Source organism: Bactrocera tryoni, chromosome 4 (genome assembly GCF_016617805.1).
Source record: "Bactrocera tryoni isolate S06 chromosome 4, CSIRO_BtryS06_freeze2, whole genome shotgun sequence".
In the NCBI taxonomy this organism is placed as follows: domain Eukaryota; kingdom Metazoa; phylum Arthropoda; class Insecta; order Diptera; family Tephritidae; genus Bactrocera; species Bactrocera tryoni.
Window position 1 is genome coordinate 60299195 of NC_052502.1, and position 27824 is coordinate 60327018.

Consider the following 27824-nt stretch of genomic DNA (forward strand, 5'->3'; position numbering starts at 1 on the left):
TCTTAAATTTAAAGAAAATCTATCATTTCTTTGCTCAAAAATTTCGTCTAGTGTTAGTTTCAGCAAAATTTCCATTTTAGTATTATACGCGTTCAAAAATGCAAACAAATGTATCTGCAAATTGTCAAAAATTGTATAAGAAGTATCAAACGTCAAACTTGCAGTGTTGCTACTGTTGCTTATGCTGCAAGTCATGATGCATTTACGAACATAGCCTATATTCATCAAGCTTTGTCTCATAATATTCGGACATTGATAAATCACTCACTTTTTCCTCCATTCCGCCGACGGACTCGTCGCAATGCCTGTACTATTTGTGCCAATCCAGACATGATATTCTTATGATTCTTGAAGAATAATGCCAAATATATCTACTTGGCTTTAATAAGTATATTTAATTACACTTTTAAACAAGGTACACATATTTCCTTTAGTATGGAAACAGTCATTTGTAATCACTTTGCGTAAAAGTGGATTTAAGATATACATTGAAAAATATAGGGGTATTACAAAACAGTACTAGTATCAGTATTATCTAAACTTTTTGAATCTATCATTTCAGACCATATAACCTTTTCGATTTCTCCTCTAATTTCTTTTCCTCGGCATAGATTTTGTAAAGGGAAATCTACACTAACGAATTTACTTGCATTTGTGCACGATGTATCATTGAATTTTAGGGAACACATGGACACGGATGTTACATATACTGGCTTTAGTAAAAGTTTCGATATAACAAATCTCTCGACTCTCGTAAATAACCTTGATGACCTTGTCGACCAGCTTGTCAAGCTCTTCGTCTTACTCATTTCGGCCTCTCTCTTTTTTTGTTTACAAAGGCGTCTCGCCTTCCTTTTCAATTCTCGGTATCTATCCTATCCCGCACGGCAGTCTGTTTTCTCTCCACTTCGACACGGCAATCCTCATCGTACCAGCTGTTCTTTTGCGTTTTCCGAAAACCAATGATTTCGTGTGCAGAAGTACGTAAGAAGCTTGAAATGCCGGCCCTCAGTTCACTTATACCGAGTTGTTGACGAGTGCTCTCAGAGAGCAGGAGTGCGAGTCGAGTATAAAATCGTTCAGTTCTCTGTTGTGATTGCAGGTTCTCGACGTCGAACCTTTCTTGTGTTTGTTGACGTGCGTTTTTTGCTACACAGAGGCGGGTGGATATCTTGAAGAAAATGGCTTTGATGCGGATTGTGGCTAGACGTTCATCCACCGGGATGAATGCCAGGACTCGGCAGCGGAGTCTCTTTCCAACCCCGAGTCCCACATCGAGTTTGAGCTCCTTTGGATGACCATTGTAGTAAATACCAAAAGGACCTACTCGTCTCAGTCCTTGTCCATTCCATCGCACTTCTTGGACGACGGTGATGTCAGCTTTTACTCTTACGAGGACATCAACCAGGTACGCAACCGCACCTTCTCAATAAGGGACCGGACCGTACTGCTGAATACGTTTGCAGTGGTTGTCATTCAAAGATGGGGTCTCTCATTCGAGGCTGTTTTCTACTTTTCATTGAGGAAGTGTTTTTTTAAGTGGCGAGTCAACCTTGGGTACAGATGTTTTTAGGCTGCCCAAAGGGTACTTATACCCGGTTTCACAGTCCATACTTGAGTTGTGCCCAAATAAAATCTTAGCTAAGCATTGTTGCAGACTGAGTAGTCGTTTGCGCTTCACAGTCAATGCAATTTTCATAAAATTTCATTATGATATATGACAACGTTATGGGCAACATGTATTTTACAAATGTCATTCATAAAAATATGTTTGAAATATTTAAATTATAACAGACAATACATAAATTTGCGAGGAGAGTTATATTAAAAATGGACGAGAACAAAAAAAGAACCCCGAATTTCACCGCTAGCGAGTCGGAGCACCTATTGGAACTGGTGGAAATCCCAAACCGATTCCATATTTTATCACAAAAAATAATTTCTTATTTCTTATTATTTTTCTTTTAACAAATAACTGAAAATTCAAAACATTTCCAAACAAAAATCAGCTGTTACTTAAGCACTGATTAAGTCTCCCATTTTCAGTACTTAAGTATGAACTGTAAAACACTATTTTCCTGTTTTATCTTAAGCACAACTTAAGTATGAACTGTGAAACAGGACATTAGTCTAAAAACGGAAGTCATGAGCTGCTTGAGCCTTTTGTAAAAGAATCGTTTTTGGCCATGCCCAAGTAAATGGCGCTCTGAGAATTTTCCTCACTTGCGTGAACTTTTACACATGACTCCATCCTACGGTATTTAGTCGCAATGGAATTCTAAAAATAATTTTATTTAACACAAAAAGTATAATTCCAAGAAAATGTAGCTTGTAGCACAACAAATTTTTCTAGATATGAATTTGTACAAAATAACTGATTAAAATAGTTTTAAATTATAAACAAAATAGTATTTTTTGCTGGGTTTATGTTCCAAACACTTTCCACCGTCCCATTTTTACTATATCCAAATATCAGTTTTCCTTTTCCAGTTTCGGGATTTTCCTAACAAGTTCAAAAAATTTTTCTTTTGTATGTATTTATACAAAATAAGTGATTAAAATAGTTTAAAATGATAAATAAAATAGTTTTGTGCAAGCATTTTTGTGTTACTCTAGTCAATGTTAATGGCACAGAGTTTAAAAGCGTAATACCAAAAAAAAAAGTTGATTAATTTTTTTTAATACCATCCCATATTTAACAAATTGATTCTATAATCCAAAATATTCTATTTTGATATTATTTTAATTTATTTTAAAATAGTTACCACATCAAATCGATTCAAAATTTTCTCTTAGGTTTTTACCACCCTTTTTAACAAAAAAGGGAAATCAGAAATAAGGGAAAGACTGAAAAATAATAAGGCCTTAGTAATTATAAAAAATATATTTGTACAACATCAAATGTAAACATCGTTATTTATAAATAGCTAATACTATTGACATGAACTGCATCGACAACTAAAGCGAATCTTACTAAAGTACATGCAATTTGTACATAAATTTATATACGTTACTTATATCTAATTTTGTTTAGTTTTGATTATGCTTGTAAAATTAAAAAATGCTGTTAGCTATATTTTCCAATATTTATCCTGTACTTATTCCCACTAGTTTGGTTCATTTTCTTCAGAACACTTCGTTCAAAGTATATCTCATTTATCGATTCACGTTTAATTTATTTTTTAAGATACGACTGTTCTGCTGTCATGTCTAATGACAAGTGAACTTTAAATTATCCACTTTATTAGCTGGAAAAATAACTTACCAAATATTTTTTCCAATTAAAATTATATTCATAATAAGTTGATATCGTAATGTTTGTATATATAGTATATATATGTATATATTGTCTCTTATTTATATTTTGAGTAATTGAGGAATTTCTTCTTAAGCTTTCATTTGCATCGTTTTATATCAGCTATTTCAGCAAATTGCTGCAAGAACCACAAATCAGTTGACTGAATCGAGTTGTATATTAATTAAAATTACATTCACTTTATATCTTCTTGTCTATCTTGTAAAACTCCTCTATATTTTTCTAAATATATTGGCGTTTTCTTCGGAATTTTACTTTCAATGATAGGTCCATCACTGCTATCGAAATCAGTAAAAGGTAAATTTCTTTTACCTCTACGTATAACACAATTTAGTTCCTCAAGGTTCTAGTAGAAAAAATAAGAGATAGATAGTATCGAAATTATTTTAAGGCATAACAGTAACTTACTTTCCCCGGACTTTTAGAAAATTCATATGTTAGAACCGGTGAATGTGAATGCTCGGATTTTTCCATTCTCGACACTGTTATAAGATTATTAGATAATTTTCGCGGATATGACTGCTTCTCCGTGGGATGTGGGGACAAGGGCACATTTTGCTGCTGAAATTTTGAATATTTTAGTTTATTCGATATAACTAAATGCATAACTTACCGCTTGTTGTCTCCCACTAAAGTTAAGTGCGTAAGGGGTTAAATTCTTAACGAATATGTTATTATAAAAATATATTATATCGCGATATTTAGCATGTGATCCATCTGAAAATAAAATACAATTCATTGCAATAAAATTCGTCGCGAGTCCGTAAAAATTTTTAATAATTATAAAATATAGATTCTTCACAGTTTTTTGTTGACCCAAAAATTACTGGGATTGAATTATTGAAAATATATTATATACAAACGGAACGATTATTTTATTTTCGGCATATCAACATAACAAAAAAAGCCAAACTCACCGAAACATGTATACATTTTATTTGTTTTAACAAATATTAACGGTTACCACAAATCATGGCAATAGGCGGGTACCGGGGTTTTCGTATTTTTAAACGGCATTTAAAATTTGAATTTTGTATTTTTTATTTATTTTAATTACTTAAATTCGTCAATATATATATTTTTTTAATTTGGTTGTGAAGAATTTTCTTAATATTTATATTCATGTAGCTGAATACTTTTATAGGTATAGGTAAAACACTCAAATTTTATCAAAATGGGTTCTGTTTTTTTGTTATGCAGGCAATTTATGCCATTTATGATTTGAAAACAAAATTGTCAATGGACAAATGGCCACCATGACCCGGTGCAATATTACAGCTATAGTGCGCTGAAAGTTATTCACGAGCGTTGCTGGTTGATTGGTTTAAACCTTTGATTTAAGATAACGCTCGCTTTTGATGGTAATGGCATTTCCTGTCTCATTTCGATTATGCTTCTTCATCCAAATCTGCACTTTTCGGTAAATTTTTAGGAATGCAATTGCATTTCCTAAAACATATAAGGCTTAAAAGCGCCAATATTGTTTGTTGTTAAGCCAGAATTTTCGGATAAAGTGTAGTAAAAATCTTGGACAATTTCTAAGCGTTGTACAAAGTGAAACGTGGCATGGTGAAATGACAAATCTTACTGAACACACTGATAAAATTTGACACGAATCCGAAACAAACGCCGTCATCTCTATTGCTGGATGCTAAATAATACAAAATATTTATTTGACTGGTACACTGACAACTACACTATTTTCCGTATATAATAAGAGCATATAGTAAACAAGAAATATTCACATATACTTTGTAAATGAATGTATCGTCTCAAATGAAAACAAATAACTCGAAAATTACAAGACTCTTTATGCATTTTTCTGACTTACTTTCTTCTTCTGCTGCTTCAATAAGAACTTCTCTGTATGTGCGACTTTGTGCTTGAGGTTGTTTTCTGTAAAATTTCATTATATCCGTAAATGACTTAAATTTTATATCTTGCACCTATAAAAAAAAAGGTGGAAATTGTAAGATTTATATGTATATATATATATATATACGAACCCTTATATATAAATAAATTCCACACATTATCATTTGATCCAGATGACGGTCTTGCATCAACTCAGTTCTTTGGGTAATTGAATATTCAAAAAGTGTCCACAACTTATTCAAATGTGGTTCTTCTGCCAACATAAGTTCACGACACAACTCTTTCAACCTAATCCATGCAAGTTTATAGAACTGTAATTAAAAAAGCTCAATACTAAACTACAAAAATAGCATTTAATATTAACATACTTTCCTACAAAATATTGTCAATGACGCGGTGCGCCTTGATCCATCAACCTGTTTTTTAACAATAGTTTCTTTTGCGTTAGAGCTTTCTAAAATTTAAAACTTATTACTCGCAAATAAATTGAAAATTGTAAGTTTCACCTCTCGCGCTATTAAAGAGATCTCTCCGGGTCGACTCATTGACAATTGTAGAACTAAAGGTTTCATATGCTGAGCAATTTGGAGACTGCTGTACTAAAATTGAAAGAACAAATTGAACTTACATAAAAAATCGATTAATTATGTTCTATATTCTATAAAAAGTATATAAGAATATATGATAGCAATATGCGAGTTTATTTTCTATCACCGACTATATCCGAAATTATTTTTAAGTTTACACTTATAATTTCTAACTTTTAAAGGAATAACTTCGGGTGAAACCGAACATTTTATACTCTTGCAACTTGCAGGAAACAGGGAAATACCTCAAAATGTAAAACGTCAAAAAGAAGATCGGAATCCAAGCAATTTTTTTTAAGTTTGTTAGAAAAACGAAAATCATTATACTATGTAGTATATAGGAATTGGGGTATCGACCCGATTTTATCTATTTTTATATGCCATATACCAAAAATTTGTTTCCTGGGTTTCATTAAGCTATCTTATATACAATCACATGGAGTAAAGACATGTTCGAAAATCTTATTAGATATATGAGGGGTCAGGGAAGTATTGACCCGATTCCGCCCATTTTGCATACACAGAGATACTCTGCATTTGCAAATTGCAATTGCATATCCCATACATTGACCGATATTTTCGGACAAAAGTCAAAAGACTTGAACAGTTTTGTTTGGATGGCTTGCTTTAAAATAATTATTAGTGGAAATTATTATTCTGGAAAGTGAAAGAATCAAATGGAATTTAAAATTGTGTTATATGGGAAGTAGGCGCGGTTGTAATCAGTAGTACGACCATTGTCCAATTTTCACCCCGGCTTCCATAAATCCTTTTCATTTCGGAGGAAAGTTTTAACGTCTTTGACATATTTAGTATTATTTATTGCGCTTTTAGTAGTTTTTACCCGAAACGTTATAAGTGGAGTGAGCTGGGTTATCATTCGATTTCATCCATTTTCATACTGTCGGTAGGACTTCTTATTATATTTGAGCTGGGTAAATTTGGTTGTTGTAGTTTTAGAGGTTTAGGAGGAATGTAGACTAAATTATTAGAGGGCGTGGTCACGCCTACTTTATCAAAATTTTTTGCTCATAGGTGCCTCTTGCTACTGCGGTCCCCTGTGCCAAATTACAGTTTTTTATATTAATGTATTCTTTAGTTTTGGCACTTTATGGCAAGTTTCATCAATGATATATCTCAATTTTTACTTAAGTTACAGCTTGCACGGACGGCCAGACAGTCACCCAGATTTAAACTTTTCTCATCCTGATCAGTTATACATATATTTATAACTCTATATCTATCTCGCTTAGTTTTAGGTGACACGTACAACCGTTGGGTGAACAAAACTATACTCTGTAGCAACAGGTTGAAAGAGTATACAAAGTTAATTGCCGCTAAATCAAAACAAAGTGTAATTTTAGGCGACCCTTTAGCTAGATGCGTATTTTACAATTCAACCCTTGTCATTATGATTTAAATAATACATAAATTGCAATTTAATATAATATGTAACAATAAATAAGCGACTAACATATTAATATAACGGGTGATCCATTTCGAAGTTTCGTACTTTTTTAAAGAAAAAATACAGAAACTTCAAATTTAATGGGGAATGGTTATTATTATTAGTTGAAAGAACAATTTTTGGCATTTATTCTTTGAAGATTATGTCTTCCAAATGTTGGGCGCGGCTACGTTTCTGATGGTTCACCCAAGGCCTGTTATATCACACGATCATGGTGGTCAATCGACCCAACCACAACGTGAAATTATCTGCTCACCGAAGTGTTCTCTCAATAAATCCATTGATTGATTTGAAGTGTGAGAAGTGGTGCCGTCTTGTTGAAACCAAATGTCGCCGGCATCAAATAGTCGGTCATGGCGCAATAACGGTGGCCATTGAAGGTCACGTCCTCAACGGCGTCATTTTTGAAGAAATATGGACTGATAATTCCACCGGCCCACAACCCATTCCAAACCGATGTTTTTTCTTTTCTGCTCTTAAATCTTTTCAAATTGCTCTTCGTCTCAAATGTGGCAATTACATACCCATTGAGCCAGAAATAGGCCTCATCGCTGAACAAAATTTCGAAAACATCGTATCTTTTTAGAACTTTTCAAGAGCCCATAGAGCGAAGCGATGTTGCTTGGGAAGGTCGAGCGGCTTCAGTTTTGCACAAGCCGCTTTATATACGTTTCGAATTTAACATCTCGATGTGAAATGCACTAAGTCGTTCCATATGTCAATCCGAGTTGCTGCGAACGGCGCCGAATCGACTCTCAACGGTCTTCGTGTACACTCTCAGCTACCACTGCTATGTTTTTTCACTGCCTGCTGTACATGGTCTATTCGGTCGACCATAAGTTGAACGAAGCGCGCGAACACATTCCTTACGAAACGTGAATTTTCGTAATAAAGTTGAACGATTCGTAAACATTGTTCAGGCGTAAGTCTTTCCATGATTAAATGCCAAACAATACCAAACAAAAACAACCTGACAGTGGTTGTCAAAAAAAAAAAAGTTGAAAAAAGTACCTCCACTTGGATCACCCGTCACATAACAATATTTAAAAACTTACTCTGAGACTGATTTCGTTTTGCTAAATTATCAACATCTACATCAGACCAAGTTGGCAACGCAGAAGTTCTAATGATATCCCAAAGAGGTGATTCACTTTTCCAAGCTAATGATTCAAGGCAAGTCTCTTCAATGTAATTTAAATGTTTAATTAATGGACGCGACAGTAGTTCATCATGACTTCTTACAACTATTTCTATAATCTTATGAAAATGGTATGCAGATATGTTGAAGCACGTTAACACCCATGGAAATTTCTTTTGAGATTGATATGCATCAAGCACAATTTCAACACAGCATACAATGAGCGTTGTTATGAAAGTTTCAGTGCCTAATAATATTTTGATATTTATATTAGGTTTCGTTCTAGTTTCTACTCGTAAAATTTTATCCAATAAATAAAAAAATAACGATTCTGCTGTCTTAAACCGGTTACCGACGTCTGCATTATTTAAAGCAGATGTGAATTCATTTTGCATTTTATTCAATTTTTCATAAATCCTGTTTAAAGTTTCCACACCAGCTTGCCTGTAGAAAAAGAGAGAAGAGTACACAATATATGTTTAAATTAATATTCTAGTATAACCTTGAAATTAGCTATGAAAATTTTATGTTTTACGCAATTTTTATTTAAGAGCTAAATTACGGTTGAAGTATGATCGGACTTCAACTTATTTTGGTACTAGCATACAAATAAACTTCAACTCTTTAAGGGGATATACCAGTGTAAACCATGAAAAATTGGGCGATTTCGTGATGAAAGTACTCGATAGAATATTTCGAAGATGTTTGGACATATTTCCTATACAATGACCTTTTCGTTAGTCGTTTTGTGAAGCTCTAAAAGTGATTTCTTCGATTTTTACTATGCCTGAATTTATTGAACAAAGAAGTGCGATAATGCACCATCTCATACTGCATTGATTATTCGTGATCATTTCGCCACATTTTCAACTAATATCGTGCCGCAACCACCGCATTCGCCTGATTTGCCTTCGTGTAACTTCTGGCTACTCAGCAAATTCACATGACCACTCCGAGGACACCGTTTTGACTTAATTGAAGATATAAAAGATGAATCGAAGAAGACTCTGATGGCCATCACGACGGAGGATTTTTCCAAATGATATGACGACTGGAAAATTTGTTGGCATACATAAGTATATTGCAGAGGGAGGGGATTAATTTAAAGGAGACGAAATGGACAAAATTCACCTTTCAATTTGATCACAGTAGTAAATCAAAACGTATGTCATTTTTTTACTTATTTTAATTAATTTGTTTAAATGTGTCGATTAAAAATTTTCAGCTGTTTCACTATCTCTCAATTTAGGTTGCCAACATCAATCACACTTCGACTGAACTTAGTTGAACTTCGCAATACCAAAAACGAGTTTGGTTGATCTGAAGTTGAATGGCCTTAACTTCAATTCGGGTTGAAACCGCAATAGGTGTTTTATTTTTAATTTTAACTCTAAAGCTTTAACTGTCGAAATTCTGTAATTATATAATATGCTTTCAACGAAAAATCTTGAAGCAACAAAATACTTTTGTATTCCTATACCGTTCAATATGCTCATGTATCAACGATAAAATCATGATTGAAGTTGTTTATTAATTTTCATAACTGGAACTCATATAACACGATAAGTTACGTAATTATTTTGAAAAAAGGCAAGCCTAAGAATAATTTGTTTTTTTTTTTTTGGATTTTGAAAATATTTTTATCAGAAAGCTGAGATTTTTTTACATAAAATTGTATAACTTCAAAATTTTGTGAACTCCATTTTCAGGTCGTTAAGAAATAGTAATTTTTTTGTTTGATCGGAATAAGGGTACAAAACCATGTCGCCAATTGATGCAATGGCCCATATGTATTTCATATTGTAAGTTAAGAGATAGTTCCCCGCATTGAATTTAAAAACTACATGAAGCATTTAATTTTGTATCCAGGATTGTATGCATTCAAAAATAGGGTACTTCTTCATTTCTCTTTGCACCCCTTTCAAAATATCGGTATTGATTCTATTAACCACTTAATTTTTTTGTGCCAATATTGGTCTTATGCACAGTCACTGATCACAACTAAGATCATTTCCTACCAATTCAAAAAATTATCTTGAAAATGAAATATAAGTTAGGTAGGAGCGGCATGCAGCGCTAATACGCAAACGAGTGCGAGTTTCGGAACTGTCTATTGGAAATTATAAAGGTAAAAAAGTGGTGCTTTTATACCAAAATTTAAAAATTACTTTAGTAAAACTGTTTTTTCGCTTGCATAACCAGACATTTTGTATTTGAATTTCTAATGTTACTTGGTAAGTTCTAGAAATGAGTTGCTTAGTTCAGTTAGTTGAGTGCTAAGTTGCAATTGAAGAGCGAATGTTGCCGCGTACGCTTTCGACTTTATACAACGAAATTGTAGTCCGTATACATGTTGATGGTGAAAAATACAAAGGTATGTACTTACATACATACATACATTTACATATGTGCTATGTATTATGTCATTTATGTAAGCATCCAGTAAAAAACTTACCTTCACATTAATAATTATAATAGGCATATATTAAACATCAGAGAGTTGCAATGAGTATGATAATTCAGATCAGTCGTTCAATCAAGTCGATCATACCGACCAGCGTCAACTGATTTGATGCAACATGAACAATCTGTTCTTCGGAATTCACGATCGAGTAAACGGTATGGTGTAGCGGTAGCAAAAAATTGGGAGCGGTATGAGAGCAGAGCACTTCATTTTTAGCTATTGCTACAGCTATAGTTTTTTACCTAACAAAACTCCGAGCAGAGCAGAGCACATACTTTTACATTGTTCTGCTATGGCTCTGCCAGAGATAAAGAGATGTCCAACTCATCGCCCATTGGAAGTGAGAGAGCAATTGCTAAACGTCAAAACCTCCTGAACTCGATCAGCTGTTAAAGTTCAAAGTTAAGAAAACACGAAATATAGATCTATTTGATGAAATGTTTTGTCATGTGATGCATCATTGTATTAATTTTAAATGGAAAATTATTAAAAACTTTTACTAATTGAGAGCTAACAAGCTTAATGCCCTTATTAAGTATTGAATGTTTAAAAGTCAGTTATTTTAATATAGTATGCGTAACCAAAAATATGGATAATCTGCAGTAGATAAACTAAACTGCAACAATGTTTTTTGTTTACATTATTAGCTGAAAATAACGGGAAATTTTCAATTATCTTTTCATCAAATGTACACTTCTACACACCACGAGTCAGACTCGTGATAATCATGTTAGGCACAGAAATTGTACCACGAATCAGACTCGTGGAAATACGTCAAGGGGTTAAAGAGTTACTATTCAGAATTATGGAACTCATAATCATATGATCAAAAAAAAAGAGTAGCAGATTTAGCACATAGACACATTTATGTTTGTTTTTATAATGAGTAATTTAAATATAATTTAATGTAAAAAGGATACCTTATAAAATCAGATGGTCCGGAAATTTTTGCAATATCTTTAAGTTTCTTTACATTATTAGTTGCACTGGCTACCGGTTCTGGAACATCTTCTTTGTTTGGCAAAATATGTTTACGAGTGTAAGGCGTCTGTGGATTTGTAACCTTTCAAAACAAAATATAACATAGTTTAATACGACTCTACCAAAAGAAACGCGTTTTACTTACAGAATGACCTTCCACACCAGCATCTGTAAAACAGTTCAATTAGGTTACATACACATACATACAGTGGTGTTCTTATAATTAGAAACGACTTTGCTGGATATAGTTTTCTTCATTTATTTTAAAAATTTAGATTGCCACATTAAAACTATAAATTGGAATCAACAAAGTAACACATTTTATTTGAGACTAGCTGACCCCGCAGCCGTTGTCCTGCGTGAAATTATATGCTTTGAAATGAAAAAAAGTTGAAATTATATTGTGTCGAAAATGATTTAATTTCGATTTTTCTACATTTTTTTAATGTAGCACAGCTTAATAAACATAATTTTTTTGATTTCTGTTCTGGTGCGTAAATATACAAAGAAGATTCGTTTCCAACTCGTCAACACGCCACATATATCTGGCCAATTTTCCCTGGAAATTGAATACGTTTGAAATGAAATGGCTGTCCCTTGTATTCGATAACTGCGTCATAATTAGTCGGGTTCCATTACACAGTTTCGGCGCATGAAGATTGTGAAACATAATAATGACAGATCCAACTTTGAGAAGCAAATGATACCAAGGCTCTCCAAAGAATTTGGAAATTTCACTGGATAATTTACGGTTTCGTCTTTCTTGTCAAGACGATCGATCGATTTATATGAGCGCAAACCTCCCGGAATTTGACTTTGAATCTTCCAGTTTAAGTCATTAACATCGGTATTTTTGGCAACTAAAGTTGCGCGTGCACTCAAGCAATTGCAGTTACGATAATTTTGATAATGTGCGGATAAACATTCGTGATGAGTTCATCTCCCGTTGAAGTAAATTGACAAAAGGGATATGAAATTGATATCAAACCACTGGAAGTATCAACCGAAATTTGCCCATTTCCGATTCTTAGCGAATACAATGCAAAATGTCATCGGCAATGTCATTTTTTCGTATCCCATAATTAACGCGAATTTGAAGGCTGATATGTCGAAATGATCTTCACGAAAACTATGCGAACTTCAGTGGAATGCGAAGTAACTATTGCATTGTCCTTCGTCTGTTTCCAGTGATTAGCATGTTCCAGCAAACGCAACTGCTGGCATACACAAAGCGCTTTATTGCGGTTCACATATCGACCCATTTGATACTGCTGATCTCATATTGCTCAAGGCCAATAACCGCTATGTTGCTTTCTTTGGTGACGTACTTGCAAACGTATTTGATCAATTTCACCAATTTATAATATTCAACATTGACATGAGTTTTGAATGTGAATTAGACAAAAGTGGCGAATATGGTACGATCCATATGTTTTCAACTTCGATGTGTTGTTAACGTCGATATTCACGCCTCTAAATGCTAAATGTTCTGCCATTGTCGTCTGGTGAGCGATGCCGATACAGTGAATATCCATCATTTCCCATTTCCGTTTCCGAAAGAAAAGCACATGAGTAGTGTTTCGTGCATTTATTGTCAGACATACAAACCAAAGTGGGATTGTAAGGTTCCCAAAGTCCATGAACTATATTGGTTTTCACCACTTCGTATAATTCTGGATCTATCTCTGAATCAGGAATTTCCGCTGAAATGATTTCATCAATTTGATCTGGTGTAATCACCATCCGCATCCAAAGAAGAATGTGTGCGTGCGGCAACACGCAACAGAATACATTCAGCATCTAACAGCACCATATATACCATAGGTTGCTTCAAGATAAAGACCGTCAAACATCGCAGCTATTGTTAAAAAAGTCGTGCTGTGATATCGTTACGATCTCTAGCTGATTGACCGCGATCCATAATTCCGCACGTATGTCATCGCATTTTGGGAGTACTTCTTGCCTTTCTTTGGGCTGCCATACGTTGATGGCAAAAATAACGCCGACAAATATTAGCGCGACCTCTTCGTGGCTTCGTAACGAATTTCAATCAGTAATTGATCACTTCGTCTGAAACACACATAAAGTTTTCACTGAATAATTTTCAATAATTTTTCCTTTGTACATATGTATGTATGTATGTAACGTTTGTATGGGGAAAAGAAAAAGGCTGTTTTTAGGGGTTTTCCGGAAATTTTTCTCGCCGTAAAAACCATCTTTGAACTTCAACGAACATTTAAGAAAAAGAATTGGCCAAATTGGTCCAGGCGTTATTGAGTTATGAGCGTACATACATTTTGGCGGTTCATTTTTATTTATATAGATTTACATAAAAAAACAACAGCAATAATTATATTTTTAAGAAAATGAGGTAAACACAAAGAACACCAAATTCAGTTTGGTCATATAATTAGAAACGACAGTAAGAACTTAAAAATATTTATATAAAATTGAAAAAATTTATTAAATTTTTTAGTATTTTATTGGACACCCCTTATTTTTAACAGCATTGTCTAGCCTTCGCGGTCAACTTCGGATTGGATTGGATTGTTGGCATGTTTGCACTTATATTGCTGTTCCTAATTTGTGGAACCATTTGAAACCACTCGCCATTATTTCGCGTTTTTATGTCCTCAAGATCTCGTATTACAATTTCCCATAGGTTTTCAATTGGGTTTAGACCAGCACTTTGCGGAGGCCAATCCAAAACATCAATATTTTTATCCGAAAGCCAGCTTTTCACTAACCTTGAAGTGTGTTTTGGGTCATTATCGTGTATGTAATGTAATGGACTGGCATATTTTCAAAGGAATAAGGTTCCTTTACATTCTCCAGAATGGTTTTATATTGATGTTGGTCCATTATTCCTTGAACACGCACAATTGGGCCAACACCACGAGAGGAAAGGCTCCCCAAACCATGACAGATCCGCCACCGTGTTTTACTGTTTTCACAGTGTATCTGGGATTTAACGCCATGTTGGGAGAACGTCTTACATACGATTTTCTGTCGGACTGGAATAAATTGAACCCAGATTCGTCACTCCAGAGAATTCTATTCCAGTATTGCGGACTTTTCTTCAGCATTTCCTTTGAAAATCGTAATTGCTTCTTAATATTTTTTTGATACAAGCGCTGTTTTTTTGCGCAATGCAGTCCCGACTCCTGTAAACGCCTTCTTATCGTTTGAGCTGAGATTTCTACATTAACTTCTTGTTCAACTTCAGCCTTTATTTTACGCCAAGTCATGAAAGGGTTATTCTTGGTCGTCCTACAAATTACCCGGTATTCTACTAGAGTGTTTTTTCTAGGTCTGAACTTTCTGGTAGGGGTTTCAAATTTCTTTGTTTTTTATACAAATGAATAGCTTTGTGCGATGGCTGACATTGACAATTTTTCCTTTTGATAGCACCTTACAATTAACTCTCTCATTTCGGGAGTACATGTTTTTAATTGAACGTTGTTTAATTGAGGTATACTCAATTTATCGCTAAGTTCAAAAAATCCGAGAATCAAAAGAAAAAACTGCGCGTTTCTAATTGCGTGGCCAGCCAAGAAACACAAACCGGGAAATAATTTTAATTTTTTTAATAACGAATCAGCAAATAGTCACATGTTTATTTAACAATAACGTTCATAGTCTACACTACGAATAACGGGGCTTATAATTTACAGTGCGCGTCTTAAAAAAGTATACAGTGTTTAGTTTTTTTTATAACATATCATTTCTAATTATAAGGCCACCACTGTATACATATACATATATATCTCAGTAATCATTTTTATAATTTCACTCACCTGAACTGCCTTTCCTATAATTAGGATTGCTAAGCAAGATTCTTTCATCGAATTCCCCAACACTGAGTACATACTGCTCATAAGCACTATTTAGAGATTTTACATTTCGTTCGAAGTTTTCATTAGAAATGATTCCCAAAAACGTATTCTCGTCTCCATGTATTGTCTGCAATTAAAAATTTTAAGTAAGGGTACACTAAATTACATATACAAATGTACATACATTAGAGCGGGTCGACTATTTTTTTCTTTAAAATCGCATACGTGGGAAATATTCTACGAATCATTCTGAACATCTTTTCCTAAGAGAATATAGGTCTAAAGGTTGTTTCGAGCCAGCGATTTTTTAAGGGATCGAAGCGATTTTTCTTTTGTTTCTTTATCGGATAGTATACACTATAATAAATATTCTCTCAATTTTTGAAATCGAAATTCTATTTATTACGGTCGCTACGAACAGAGTGGGGAACACTGCAACTGTTTTTCTGAAAGGAAGAGTTTTAAAGATATCTAGTTCTAATTTGGAGAGAACATTTTTAACGTATTCGCTTTCGCGCTATGGAAGCTTTTATTTTTTTGTTTCTTTTTTTTACGAAAAATTTTCAAAAAAGGGCAGAATTCGATACTTTTTGTTCAAAACGCCGCCATTTTGTCTAATTTAAAAAAAAAAAGCTTACATAGCGCGATAGCGACTTTCCTACAGATTAATAATCTTTTTGAAATTTTTGTTTTAGACCAAAAATATGGCCGCAATCGTGGACATCGTATAGAAACTTTTTTTACATGTCATCTCAACAATTTATTTAACTATTATACACCCAATAAATAAATATAAAAAATATAATTTTGTATTCGCCATGAATGTATTTATTTAAAAAAAGTTGATTCTAACATTAAAAAAAATGGCGCAAGTCTGCGATGTTTCGGAGAGTCACACTGAGACGATCCCTTAAGTGAAGTTTATTTTTAAAATTTTGTCAGTTCTTGAGATATCTGAATGAAATTTAATACATAGCCACTTTTCAAGATTATATTAATCATTTGTCAGGTTTGGCCAGATCGGACAACTATATACACATATCTCCCATACAACCGATAATTAAGTTATCTTATTTTCCGGTAGCCTGCCTTTAATTAAAAGGCTAAGAGCACGTAAGTTTGCAGAATTATTCTAGACATGACAAATGATCAATAGTTTCAAGCAGATTTCAAAAAAATTGACGAATAAATTTTTATATGAAAAAATTCAAATTCACTTAAAAATCGCCGGCCCGAAACCGGTTTTAGACCCATATTCTTTTTGACAAAGTTGTTCAGAATGATCCTTAGAATATTTCCAGCATTCGCGATTTTTCAGTTATTTGGATCCCTGTAAATCAATCCGCTCTACAGTATATACATACATATATGGCAGCATAAAAATAAAAAAATTTAATTTATGTCAAGAAAGATTGCTGAAAAAGTAAGGATTTCAGAAATAGTGCCGTACTAAAATTTATGATCTGGTCATAATTCAAGTTTTCTACATTAAAAAATACGCTTTGCCACAGATGACAGAACGATTTCAAAATCTAATCAACTTGTATGGCAGCAATATGCTATAATAGAATCCGGCCCGAACAATTTATTCGCATATTGAAGAGTTGTAGTGAATATATGTATATAATATATTCCATATATTCATGGCAAATTTTTATTGTGATGGTTGTAACTCTCGATCCGCTTTTCCAGTTTTTGGATACCATTGTTATACCTTACCACAAAAAATACGATAATTAATAATTTACTTTCTTAAATAATGTATAATCTAGAATTAATTTGCAAAATTAAAAAAATTATGTAGTGTTCCATAATTAAGCAGTAATTTGAATTAGTTATTAGTATCATTCTTTAACATAAATTGTAATATGAAATTTTCTGTACGTTCAATTGAAATAAATGAACTATCTTTAGAGAATATAAGTGCAAAATTTTTAAGAAATCTTTTTTTTTTAATTGTAAAATTTGTTTTTCTTATTTTTTGTTTACAAAAGTACATATATCTACTCAGAATTATATATTCACACATTTATTTTTATATTTCATATGGATGTAAAATATATCTTTACCTTTATTTTGAAAAACTTCGTAAAAATTCTTTTACAGTGATTTTCTTTCATGTCTTTTGCATCATTAGGCAAAGCGCCAGCTAAATTGCAGAGCGCTCCTATTATACAATGGTTGTGAAGTTGTTGGGAATCATATAAGGACGTGCCCCATTTTTCCGGGAAACCTACAAAATTCCGATTGACGAGATCTATACGATTTTCTCCTAAAACATTTATGTATATCAGATCTATGCAACAAAGCAACAAATGAAAGGACGTCACAATATCCATGTTGTAACTAGGTTCTTCGTTCTTTGCACATAAATATAGACACCAACATAAATCATATAGCTTCTTTGACGAACATCTTGCAACAGACCTTAAAATAAAAATTAAATGCAATTTGTTAGTAATATTTTTACAAACTCTAATTACTCGAACAACATTCTTCCTTGCTGAACTCTAATGGGTTTTTTTTTGCATTACGTTGTCATAAAAATTTATTTATACGAATCTTGACAATTATTTATATTGAAAAAGCTCCACATTTACTTGAACAACATGCGAAGAAATAATGAATAATTTTAGAAGCCTTAAGTGGAAATTTACACAATAATCATTGAATTGTGAATTATTATTTTTTTGGCTCTTAAACCTTAACATAATTCTAAACCTAAAAATATTTGTAACAAATAAAATTTAATGTAGTATATTCCAAAATAATTAAAATTTCTTAAATTTAATGTATTATTCTTATTAGGTTTTATTATTTTAGTTAAATTTTGTTACTGTGCATAAATACCTGTACTTTGTATTTTTTTTATCATTTGGAGATGAAATGAATAACTTTTCGAAAATATCATTGTATCTACAGTAGAGATGAAATGTTATCCCAGGAGTTCGTTCCAATCTTTCGATTTGACGTAGAAAACTGCATGGTAAATTAGCCATTTCATGCCAAACTTTTATTTTCAATATAAATTCGGATATACTATTAAAGAAATTAAATGATAATAAAAAAACAGTTTGAAATGTAAGTTTAATTAAGTACTATACCTTATTTCACAACAACGAAGCATTTTGTTAAGAGAAATGCAATTGCCCATAACTATTGCATTAGATTCACCCACTGTAGGTGTGTAAGATAATCTACACGCAGCATACAAAGCACAACAAAACCAATGTAAAGGTTCACCCTATTTATAAAATGAGCATGAGAAACAATGTTCATTTCCCTGATTTAGAACGTTGAATTGGTACCTCTAATGTTGACCGCTGCAACACCTCCTCGAACATTTTCCACGACATATCTTCTGTTTCCCGATCCATATTAAGTTCCCTACACAAGTCTTCATATTGGGAACGCAAGTTAGCAGCCTTATTAACCGACATTTTTATAGTTATTTACACTTATTATTTACTTCAACTCAAAGACCCGCCCAAATGAATATATCACTTAAAATGCAAGCCAAATAAAAGTATACGAAACTTGGCCTTGTCGAACCATTACCAAACTATTATCACTGTTTTCACTGCCAGAATAATATATGTATTTTGTTTCCCAATGACACAGTCCTTTTTATTACTAATGCATCAAATATATACATAAATATCTATATGTAAATTCACAATTTTCTGAGCTGATGTAAATGTCACAAAAAGGCGGGAAACAAAATCGTTGCCACATATTCTGAAAGTGAACCAATTTGTCTTATAGTGCAATTCTGTAAGCAGTTCTAGCAGTCCCTAATTGAGACATTTTGAGGTAAAGTCTCAATTTGCGACTAGTTATTATTCACTAAACAGTCTCTAGTGTTGGTCTCAAATTTGAGACCTGATAGTAAGTAGGTCATAAAACTAAAAAGAACTCTTGTTTGCCATTTTGAATATACTCAATAAAGATCATCATAGATATTAATCGATCGTCGTTTTTTTTATATTTTTTAAGCAACTCAAACATGAAAAGGTTAAAAATAAATAAATTTTACATAAATTTCGTAAATATTATGAAACAAAGTCAACATATATTTATATTTTTAATGGTAATTATGTTTTTTGACTATGTTATAGAAAATTTATTATTTGTCATGGAAGTATTTATTTTCATTCCTGTGTAAACACATCTCTGAATAATGAAATGTAATAGATTTTGTGACTGTCACTTACATAATAGCAAAATCGTCTCAAGTCACAAAAATTGTTTCTAACTTTACATCTCAAATTTAGAGACTTGCGACTGTATCACAGTACAGAATCGCTGGGTACATTTAATTTCTTCACTAATCAGTCCGTTCTCACTGCCGTTGGACAGATGATAAAACAGCTGTTTTGCCATTCAAGAACTCACATCGCTTAATATTTATTTTATATTCTCTTTGGGAAGTCGATTTTTAGGTGAAATTAGATTCATCGCTTTAAAAAAAATTTGTTTGCTTATATCATGTTTGGACGGACATTTAATTACACGATTTCGGCTGTTGAGTAGTTTATCCCACTAATCTTATAAATTTATCAAGATTTCGCCATACAAAAATGACAGTTCAAAGCCACTTCATAGAAGTGATTTAAAACTGATCCACTCTAAATCTCTCGGTGCTACTCTGATTATGCGCCATCTACTTGTCAGCATTGGAAATCTATTTCATTATCACAGTTGATTTAGACACTACAAACAGAAAAAAATGTAAACAAACAAATTTTTTTAAGCAATGAATCTGATCTGAAAATCGACTTTCCAAAGGAGAAAATGCGTCCATTATTTCCATTATGTGGAAAATATATAAAAGAAGACAGCTTTTATCACAAAATACTATATGACACAGATAGACAGATAAGTAGATAAATAAGTGAGGATTGCACCGCGACCTAGGGTCTATTGTGTATACTGCTAGGTGCTAATGAGGCGATGTGATCCCTATTTGGAAACATGGATCCAAGGGCCTTAGTCCTGCGTCTACAGATTGCTGTGCAATTCATTAGCAGGTGTTCTGGAGTTTCAGACTCCAAGTCGCAGAACCGGCAATTTGCACAAGAAGCTAAGCCCATGTTGAATAAGAGCTTCTTGAGTTTGCAATGGCCAGTGTAGAAGGCGACCAGTAGCCTGACTTTATCCCTTGGGAGATTGATTACATATTTAAACCTTTTGAGGTTGTAACCATTCATTAGCGACTTTGCGTGGCGTAAGCCAGGGAGTTGTTACCAATGCCTCTCCCTACCCACTGCTTCATCCTTGCGCAGCTGTTCCTGTATGGTGTGGGGACCTACCGCTATGAAAGGTTCCGGTCCTACCATGTTGGTGGATGCTGCAGAGCGGGCAAGCTCATCGGCCAGTTCGTTCCCGGCGATGCCTTTGTGACCTGGCACTCAAATAAGATGCACTTGGTTACATTCTGCCAGACTATTCAGCCGTTCTATACACTCCTGCACCAATAGTGATTTTATCTCGTATGACGAGATCGTTTTGAGTGCCACTTGGCTATCGCTTAGTATAGCTATTCGCTCGTTGCGACAGCTGCGTTAAATCTACGTACCGACTTATAGCAAATACCTCTGCTTGGAATATGCTCGGAAACCTACCCATAGGTATGGAGAGTTTTGCACGTGGTCCCGCGACCCCTGCGCCAATTCCCTACGACGTTTTCAAGCTGTCGATGTACCACCTGATCGAGCTATCCCTGAGTAGCAGCTCGAGAGCGGAGTCGCTCCATTCGGCTTCGCTGCTGAGGGTGATCTTAAACTTCTTAGAGAAGTTCACCTTTTTGATAATGCTATCCGTAGGAAGAAGAGCCACTGGTATGACGCCACTTAGCTCTTCCATACGTTGGGACGAGATTACTATACCTTTACCGGTCCCCTCTGCTGTCATTTGAAGCAGAGTGTGCTTGGCGACTTGATCAATTACTAGATGTAGCAGGGTGAGCTCCAGCAAGACCTCAAGGTGCGCATAGCTCCTGACATACAGACGCAGGCGAGCCCTTGCGGTTTCGATAGTTTAAGTCTTACCGTCGTTTGCAATGCTTTCGGAGCCCAAACCACCGCTCCATAAATGATAATTGGTCGCCCTACCATGGTGTACAACCATCTGATAATCCTTGGTTTACACCCCCAGGATTTACCGGCCAGCCGATTGCACACCATCAATGCCTTTGTGGCTTTAACCATGGACAGGTATTTGACCATATTTGACATCTCTACCTCTCTGCCTCCGAGTGTTAGGTTTCTCAGGCCAGGCAGAGATCTGCGCCTCGTAAACGGGACGATGGTCGTCTTCAATTGATGTTTAGTCCAACGCTCTTGCATCAACTCTTGGCCAGGCTTAGTCCCCTTTGTACGATATCGCAGGGAATACTCTCAAATTTACCTGTGTCTATGATAACCATGTCGTCCATTGTTTGTTAGCAGCACAAGTAGTTCGTCCACGACTAGGCTCTACAACAGGGGGGATAGCATAGCTCCCTGTGGGCAGCCCCTTGTAGTACCGAGACGAATACTGGTGGCTCCAAATGTGGTCTCAGCTATTCTGGTGCGCAGTATGGCCTCTATCTACCTGCGCACTGTAGGTACCACTAACAGATGGTCCATTTTGTGTTTTTGGGTATACGTTTGGGGGGGTTTGCATGACCTCCACCTCTAGCCCGAATCTCAAGATCCTGTGGTCTGACAGTGAGGGTTCTGACGACACCTTCCACTGTGAGACAACCCCTGACATGAGTTCGTTACTCAGGGTGATGTCCAGCACTTGCCTCCCGTTGCTTGTGACGAATGTAGGTTCACACCCAACTTAAATTATTACTAATAATAAATTCTAGGAGAGACTCACCTCGTGCATTGCAGTCTGTACTCCCCTATTCAGTGTGGTGCGCGTTCGCATCACACCCCAGGACCAGGGGCAGTTTGCTCCTCCTGCAGTAGTTTACCAGGTCCTGCACAGCCTCAGGGGGCGCAGTATGTGTATCTCCTGGCATATAGGCCGTTGTCAGGACGAAGTCCGTACCCTCCTTATCTCTGACCTGCACCGCAATTAGGTCCTGTGTTAGGAATTCTGAAATACATAAGTGATCGATATTGCTTCTAACTACTATACAAGCTCGGTGTCTCTCACTGGAGAGATCCCAGGTTACCTTGTTGCAGTCCACATTGAGGCCCCTAACCTCTCCTCTATGGACCCATGACTCCTGTATTAATAGGATGCCCAGGTTATCCGTCGAGAACCTGCTCGCGAATACAGCGGATGCTGACGCTGCGTGATGCAGGTTCACCTGGGCTACTTCCATACTTGCGAACACTATAGGATCGGTTCAATGAGGAACTGGTTCTCATCTGGACCGTCCCTCGCAGTACCAACAAGGTCCCCAAGTCCCTCCAGGAGCTCCTGCGTAGAGGGTAGCACCTCCTCTTCTGTGGTCAGCTTCACCGCTGGGACTTCCACTGTGGCTTCCGCAGTTGCATCCTGCTCGGCCAACCTGGTGCTGGGACGAGTAGCCTCCTCGTCTGCCTGCATCTTCCCGTCTTCCTTTTCGGTAGTCTTCGGTTTGTAGGGCCTCATGACTACCGTGCTAAAGCGATAGCTCAGACGGAAGCCCTCCTTCCGGATGAATTTGTACGACTTGTCATCCACGCACAAGTTCAACTTCCATCCGGAACCCTGCATTTTGCTATCGACCACTCGCCAGGCCGAGGTATTGATCCCTCTGTTTTGGTTCCTGACGAGCCTCAAGGCAAACTCGTAAGGTTTCCCCTCACATCTTGGGAGGAGCACCGTCATACAGTGCATGATCGAGATGTCCTCCCCCCTCCTGACGCAAAAAATGGGGCCTTTCCAGCCCGCTAACTTGGGAGCGATCTCCCTTAGCCAGTTGACGCTTTCTTCGTCTTTGCAGTCGATCTGCATGAACCCGCCCTTGAAGTATACCCCATGGAAGGCTACCGGGTCCTTACAACCCCTATACACCTCTTCCATGAGGATGTCTTGCAGGGCGGTGAGCTCCTCCGTTTCGAGAGTCTCCGCAGGGTGGTTCAGAGGCAGCACAGCCATCCGTATGTCTTTTAAGGCATCCGCATATCTGCGCTGTCCCTTAGCTGCCCGGGGAGGATTCGGTGCGGAGAGTTGGCCACCAGCTACCTGAGCGTAGTTGCCTCTTGGAGCTTGGTGGCTCCTGTGGCGTGATTTGGTTGCTCTTGCGTTTGGCTGCCGAGGTTGCCGTCTTTACGCTACAAGTCCGGACGGTTGAATTTGCGTTGGCAGGTCCGCCACCCCGAATCCCGCTGCTCCTGTTACTGATGGATGCGGTATTTGCGCCTTTACGCACCTTCGAGGCCGGGGAGGCACTGTCGTCTCTGACCCTGTTCCTCGCTAGCCTTTCGGCTTCCTCAGGAGTTCCGCTCAAACCCTTCCTACGAGGGTCATCGTTCCCACCCGGACGACCTGCTGGTGGTAGAGGGGGCAGTCTTCCCCTGCGCCTCCTCTTTCTTTTGCCCGTGCCTCCTGCTGCGCACGTTCGTTGTGACTCCTCTGAGCGGATCCTGGTTTGAGGTTTTGCGGAGTGGTCAGCTGCGTTGTTAGCGCATGCAGTGGTTGATGCCTGTTGAGCACCGCTGCATGAGGGCATGTCATCATCATCTTCTCTGGCATGCTCCTCAAACAACGCTCGCTCACCAGGCGATAGCCTGAACTTGCGTTTAGCCCCTGAGCTTTCCTTTCCTGCAACAGTACCGCTGTTGTTACCGTTGTCCATTGTCGTCTGCATTAGTGGTTGCCTAGTCGTAGTTGTATTTTTGGTAGTCGTTGTTGTGTCGTTGCTTATCTTTTTCGTACAACGAGGTGAGCCGTCGGGTCTATGTATTTTAAGGGGAACTCAAAGGTCCGGGCGCCGGAGCCCCATGACGCGGTAAGGCCACCGTTACTTCCCAATTCGGCCCGGTGTTGGGAAGGCTCCGTTAGAATATAGCCGAATTTACCTCCTGGCTGCAAATCATCCAATGGGCACGGGAGTCGCATAACACCCTGGATTAGGAAGCGGTAGCTCTTGGTTGCCGCACGCATGCGGCACCCGACGTCCTGCCTGGGCAGTGCCAACTAACACCACCCACATCGGTTGGGGGTGCCGAGTATGCCTTGTGACTAAGCCCCTGCACCACGGCAAGGTGCCTACCATTCGCAGAGATACACTTGAATAAAAACATAATTATCAATAAAAATTAAAAAATATATGTTGACTTTGTTTCATAATATTTATGAAATTTATGTAAAACTTATTTGTTTTTAACAGTTGCTTAAAAAATATAAAAAAACAAAAATCGATTAATATCTATCATAATCTCTATTGAGTATATTGAAAATGGCAAACAAGAGTTCTTTTTAGTTTTGTGACCTGCTATCAGTTCTCAAATTTGAGTCAATATTTTGAGTCTCAAAATTTGCTCTAACTTAAAATCTCAATTGTAGAGACTTGAGACTTTATCACAGTACAAATCGCACGGTAGCGCTAGAGACTGTTTAGTGAATAGTAACTAGTACCAATTTGAGATTTTACCTCAAATTGTCTCAAATAGTGACTAGAGACTGCTTATAGTGCCCATACACGAGCACACAAGTGCGTTCGATCGGTATGAATTCGTTTGCCCATACACGACACACAAATCCATTTTGCGTTCGTTTTTCACAGAGTTACCATGTGCGACAGGCAAGCGGAACATTTCTTGGAATTTATTTCTAATGTAGCATTTTTATCTATTTCATTGTATTTCGTTAATAAGTTATTCTAACTTTTTTTTTCTTACACTATGTACATATATGTATGAGCGCTTAGGCAAAAAGCGAAAACTTTGAAGAGTGATTTCTCGGTTTTTCATTTTTACGATTATTTTTAATTGGCGGGCAGGATAGAAAAAAAACTAAACGTCGTATGGAATTAGGGCAAAGTTTATTATCATTGACATAAAATAATCTTTTTTAAACAGCATAAAGTAAAATTCTTTCGATTAAAAGCCACTATTCAATTTTTAATACAATTTTAAATTTAACTAAAAGATAAATTAATAAAAAATATGAAGTTTTTCTTTCCGATAGAAATTGCGACCTGCATACTGCCCGCCGTCCGAAAAATGTACATGCGAGATGCGTCGGGTAATTGCTTCCCAAAGGCAGAATATCAAAGATTTCGTATCCAAAAAAATTGTGAAAGACGTTCAAATATATAACTATAAAGCCTAGAAATTTCGCTTGAATCAATTATTTCTTTCCCTCCCAAAAAAATCCTAAAAAAATCGATTTTTTGAAGCCCCTTGAAAGCAGGCTCTGCCCTTAACACTTGCCATTGTCCGCGATCTTCACTGTTCGGCGACACGAGAGAAATGAGATTTTGTGCGCCGACAACGCCATACACGATAAACATGTTCGCGCACCCATCGTAAAAAATCAAACATTTTCGCGAACATGGATCGGTACGCGAACAAGCCCATACACGATAAACCGCAAGCGCACACATACCGATCGAACGCACTTGTGTGCTCGTGTATGGGCGCTTTTACGGAATTCCACTATTAAAGTGAATCAGTTTCAAATCACTTCGATGAAGTGGTTTTGATTTGTCATTTTTGTGTGGCGAAATCTCGATAAATTTATAAGATTAATGGGATAAACTACTCAACAAGCGAAATCGTGTGATTAAGTGTCGGTCTGCACATAGTATTTTGTTATGATACGGTTTTAAAAATAACGTGTTGATATGTCTTTGTAATATAAAATGGTTTTGTAAAAATTGATCGACTAACAACCGTAATGTTTATCTTCTATCCATTTTCATTGCAAATGTTATAAAAAAGACACTCAACTGTTTACGAGAGTTTCAAACTCGCATAAATGCCGTCTGTCACCTACAAATTTGGATCTTATTAAATGCGCAGTTAATCCGGATTAATGCTGCCGTCTGTCAAGCTCAAGTTAAATCACGAATTAAAATTATTTTTGCACTATCTAATATAAAATAAATGTGTACAAATGAATAAGTGAAGTGTTAGCGAGCATAAAAGTGCAAAACATAAGTATAAAATTAATTTTTAATCACAAAAATACGTACATCTAATAGTGATATTTTTCAACTTTAAATGCTAATAAAACACTCTTCCATGCATATTGATTTTTTCTTATTTAAATTTAATAAACAAATAAGTAATTTGTATAATAATATTACGTAATAAAATAATAAAATATTAGTTAATTTGTAGATCTGCTCCCGTGAATGTCGATTTGTGTAAAAATTGAATTGAAAGGTGTCGACGCGGCGCAGTGTGTAAGCGAATTTTAATGCGTGAATGTTGATGTGCGGCTTGTGAAGACCGAATAATCCGCTTTCCCTTTCTCCCATCCTTTTTGTCGAGTGGGTTGATTGCTGTGGAAGTTTGGTGAGTTGTGTTGAGTGGTATTGTATTAGTGTGGTGACCGCTTGCTGGGTGATGTTCTCAATTGTGGTGTGATATAGTGTCATCAGCTGTGGTGAATTAAGCTGTCGTATTAGGGTGCGCCAATTTTCCAGGGTGGATGCTTAACTCATTTAAACATCCTGGCCCCCTAAGCGAATATTTTGCTTAGTAATACGCTTTTGTGCTGTTGCATGTATATCGGCGTACTGCTGGTGGAGTAGCCGAGGCGCAGAATACATTCTGACAGCAGAAGTATTTGATGACGGAGTTGTAATATACTCACATTGATCCGCGTGTGCAGAGAACGGATTTTGATTTAAACAAGACACATGTCTTTGTATGCATTTTAATTTGCGTGCTTATTTGATTTTGCTTTTTTGACGACTCATTATTAAGGCAAACAAGTTTATTATTTCTTTGTTTTATTAATTTGATTAGCGGTTATTTAAAATTTCTTACTTCATCGGTATGGTATACCGGTTGTTTAATATTTGCTCTTTTTTATGTTATTGGCTTATAAAGGATATTAATCCACGACTGGCTCAGATGTGGCCAGAATGGGTACTCCATAGCCTTTGATTGAGGACTATGAAATTAGAGGAATCTTGCGAGAGAATGGCCTTGAATGGAGTACGACTTCGATTCCTAAAGTAGAAAATTCTTAATAATTAAGTTAATGCTTTGTTTCCAT

At 36.0% G+C, this 27824-nt stretch overlaps 1 protein-coding gene across 2 annotated transcripts; it reads right to left on the reverse strand.

The window, feature by feature from the left end:
- Window positions 1–2858: 2858 nt before the first annotated feature.
- Window positions 2859–19323, reverse strand: LOC120773987 (retinoblastoma family protein). Of its 2 annotated transcripts, XM_040103248.1 has the most exons (16): window positions 18974–19323; window positions 18770–18909; window positions 18516–18704; window positions 17735–18092; window positions 15627–15792; window positions 11975–11997; window positions 11769–11911; window positions 8302–8828; window positions 5698–5790; window positions 5560–5645; window positions 5323–5502; window positions 5148–5262; window positions 3930–4033; window positions 3725–3877; window positions 3490–3662; window positions 2859–3434 (listed from the first exon to the last, which is right to left on the reverse strand). In XM_040103248.1, exons 1-15 carry the CDS (start codon window positions 19103–19105, stop codon window positions 3492–3494), a joined length of 2580 nt encoding a protein of 859 aa, XP_039959182.1. In that variant the 5' UTR covers window positions 19106–19323; the 3' UTR covers window positions 2859–3434; window positions 3490–3491. The 2 variants fall into 2 exon arrangements, with proteins under 2 accessions (XP_039959182.1, XP_039959184.1); XM_040103250.1 differs by having other exon boundaries at window positions 2859–3662; window positions 3725–3874.
- Window positions 19324–27824: the final 8501 nt, after the last annotated feature.

Coding starts and splice junctions, on each gene's coding strand:
- LOC120773987 (XM_040103248.1), bottom strand. CDS start 19,105: ATGTCGGTTAATAAGGCTGCTAACTTGCGTTCCCAATATGAAGACTTG. Junction 18,093..18,515: donor AAAAAAAATACAAAGTACAG/GTATTTATGCAC, acceptor TTTTATTTTAAG/GTCTGTTGCAAGATGTTCGT. Junction 3,663..3,724: donor TTTCTAAAAGTCCGGGGAAA/GTAAGTTACTGT, acceptor TTTTTCTACTAG/AACCTTGAGGAACTAAATTG.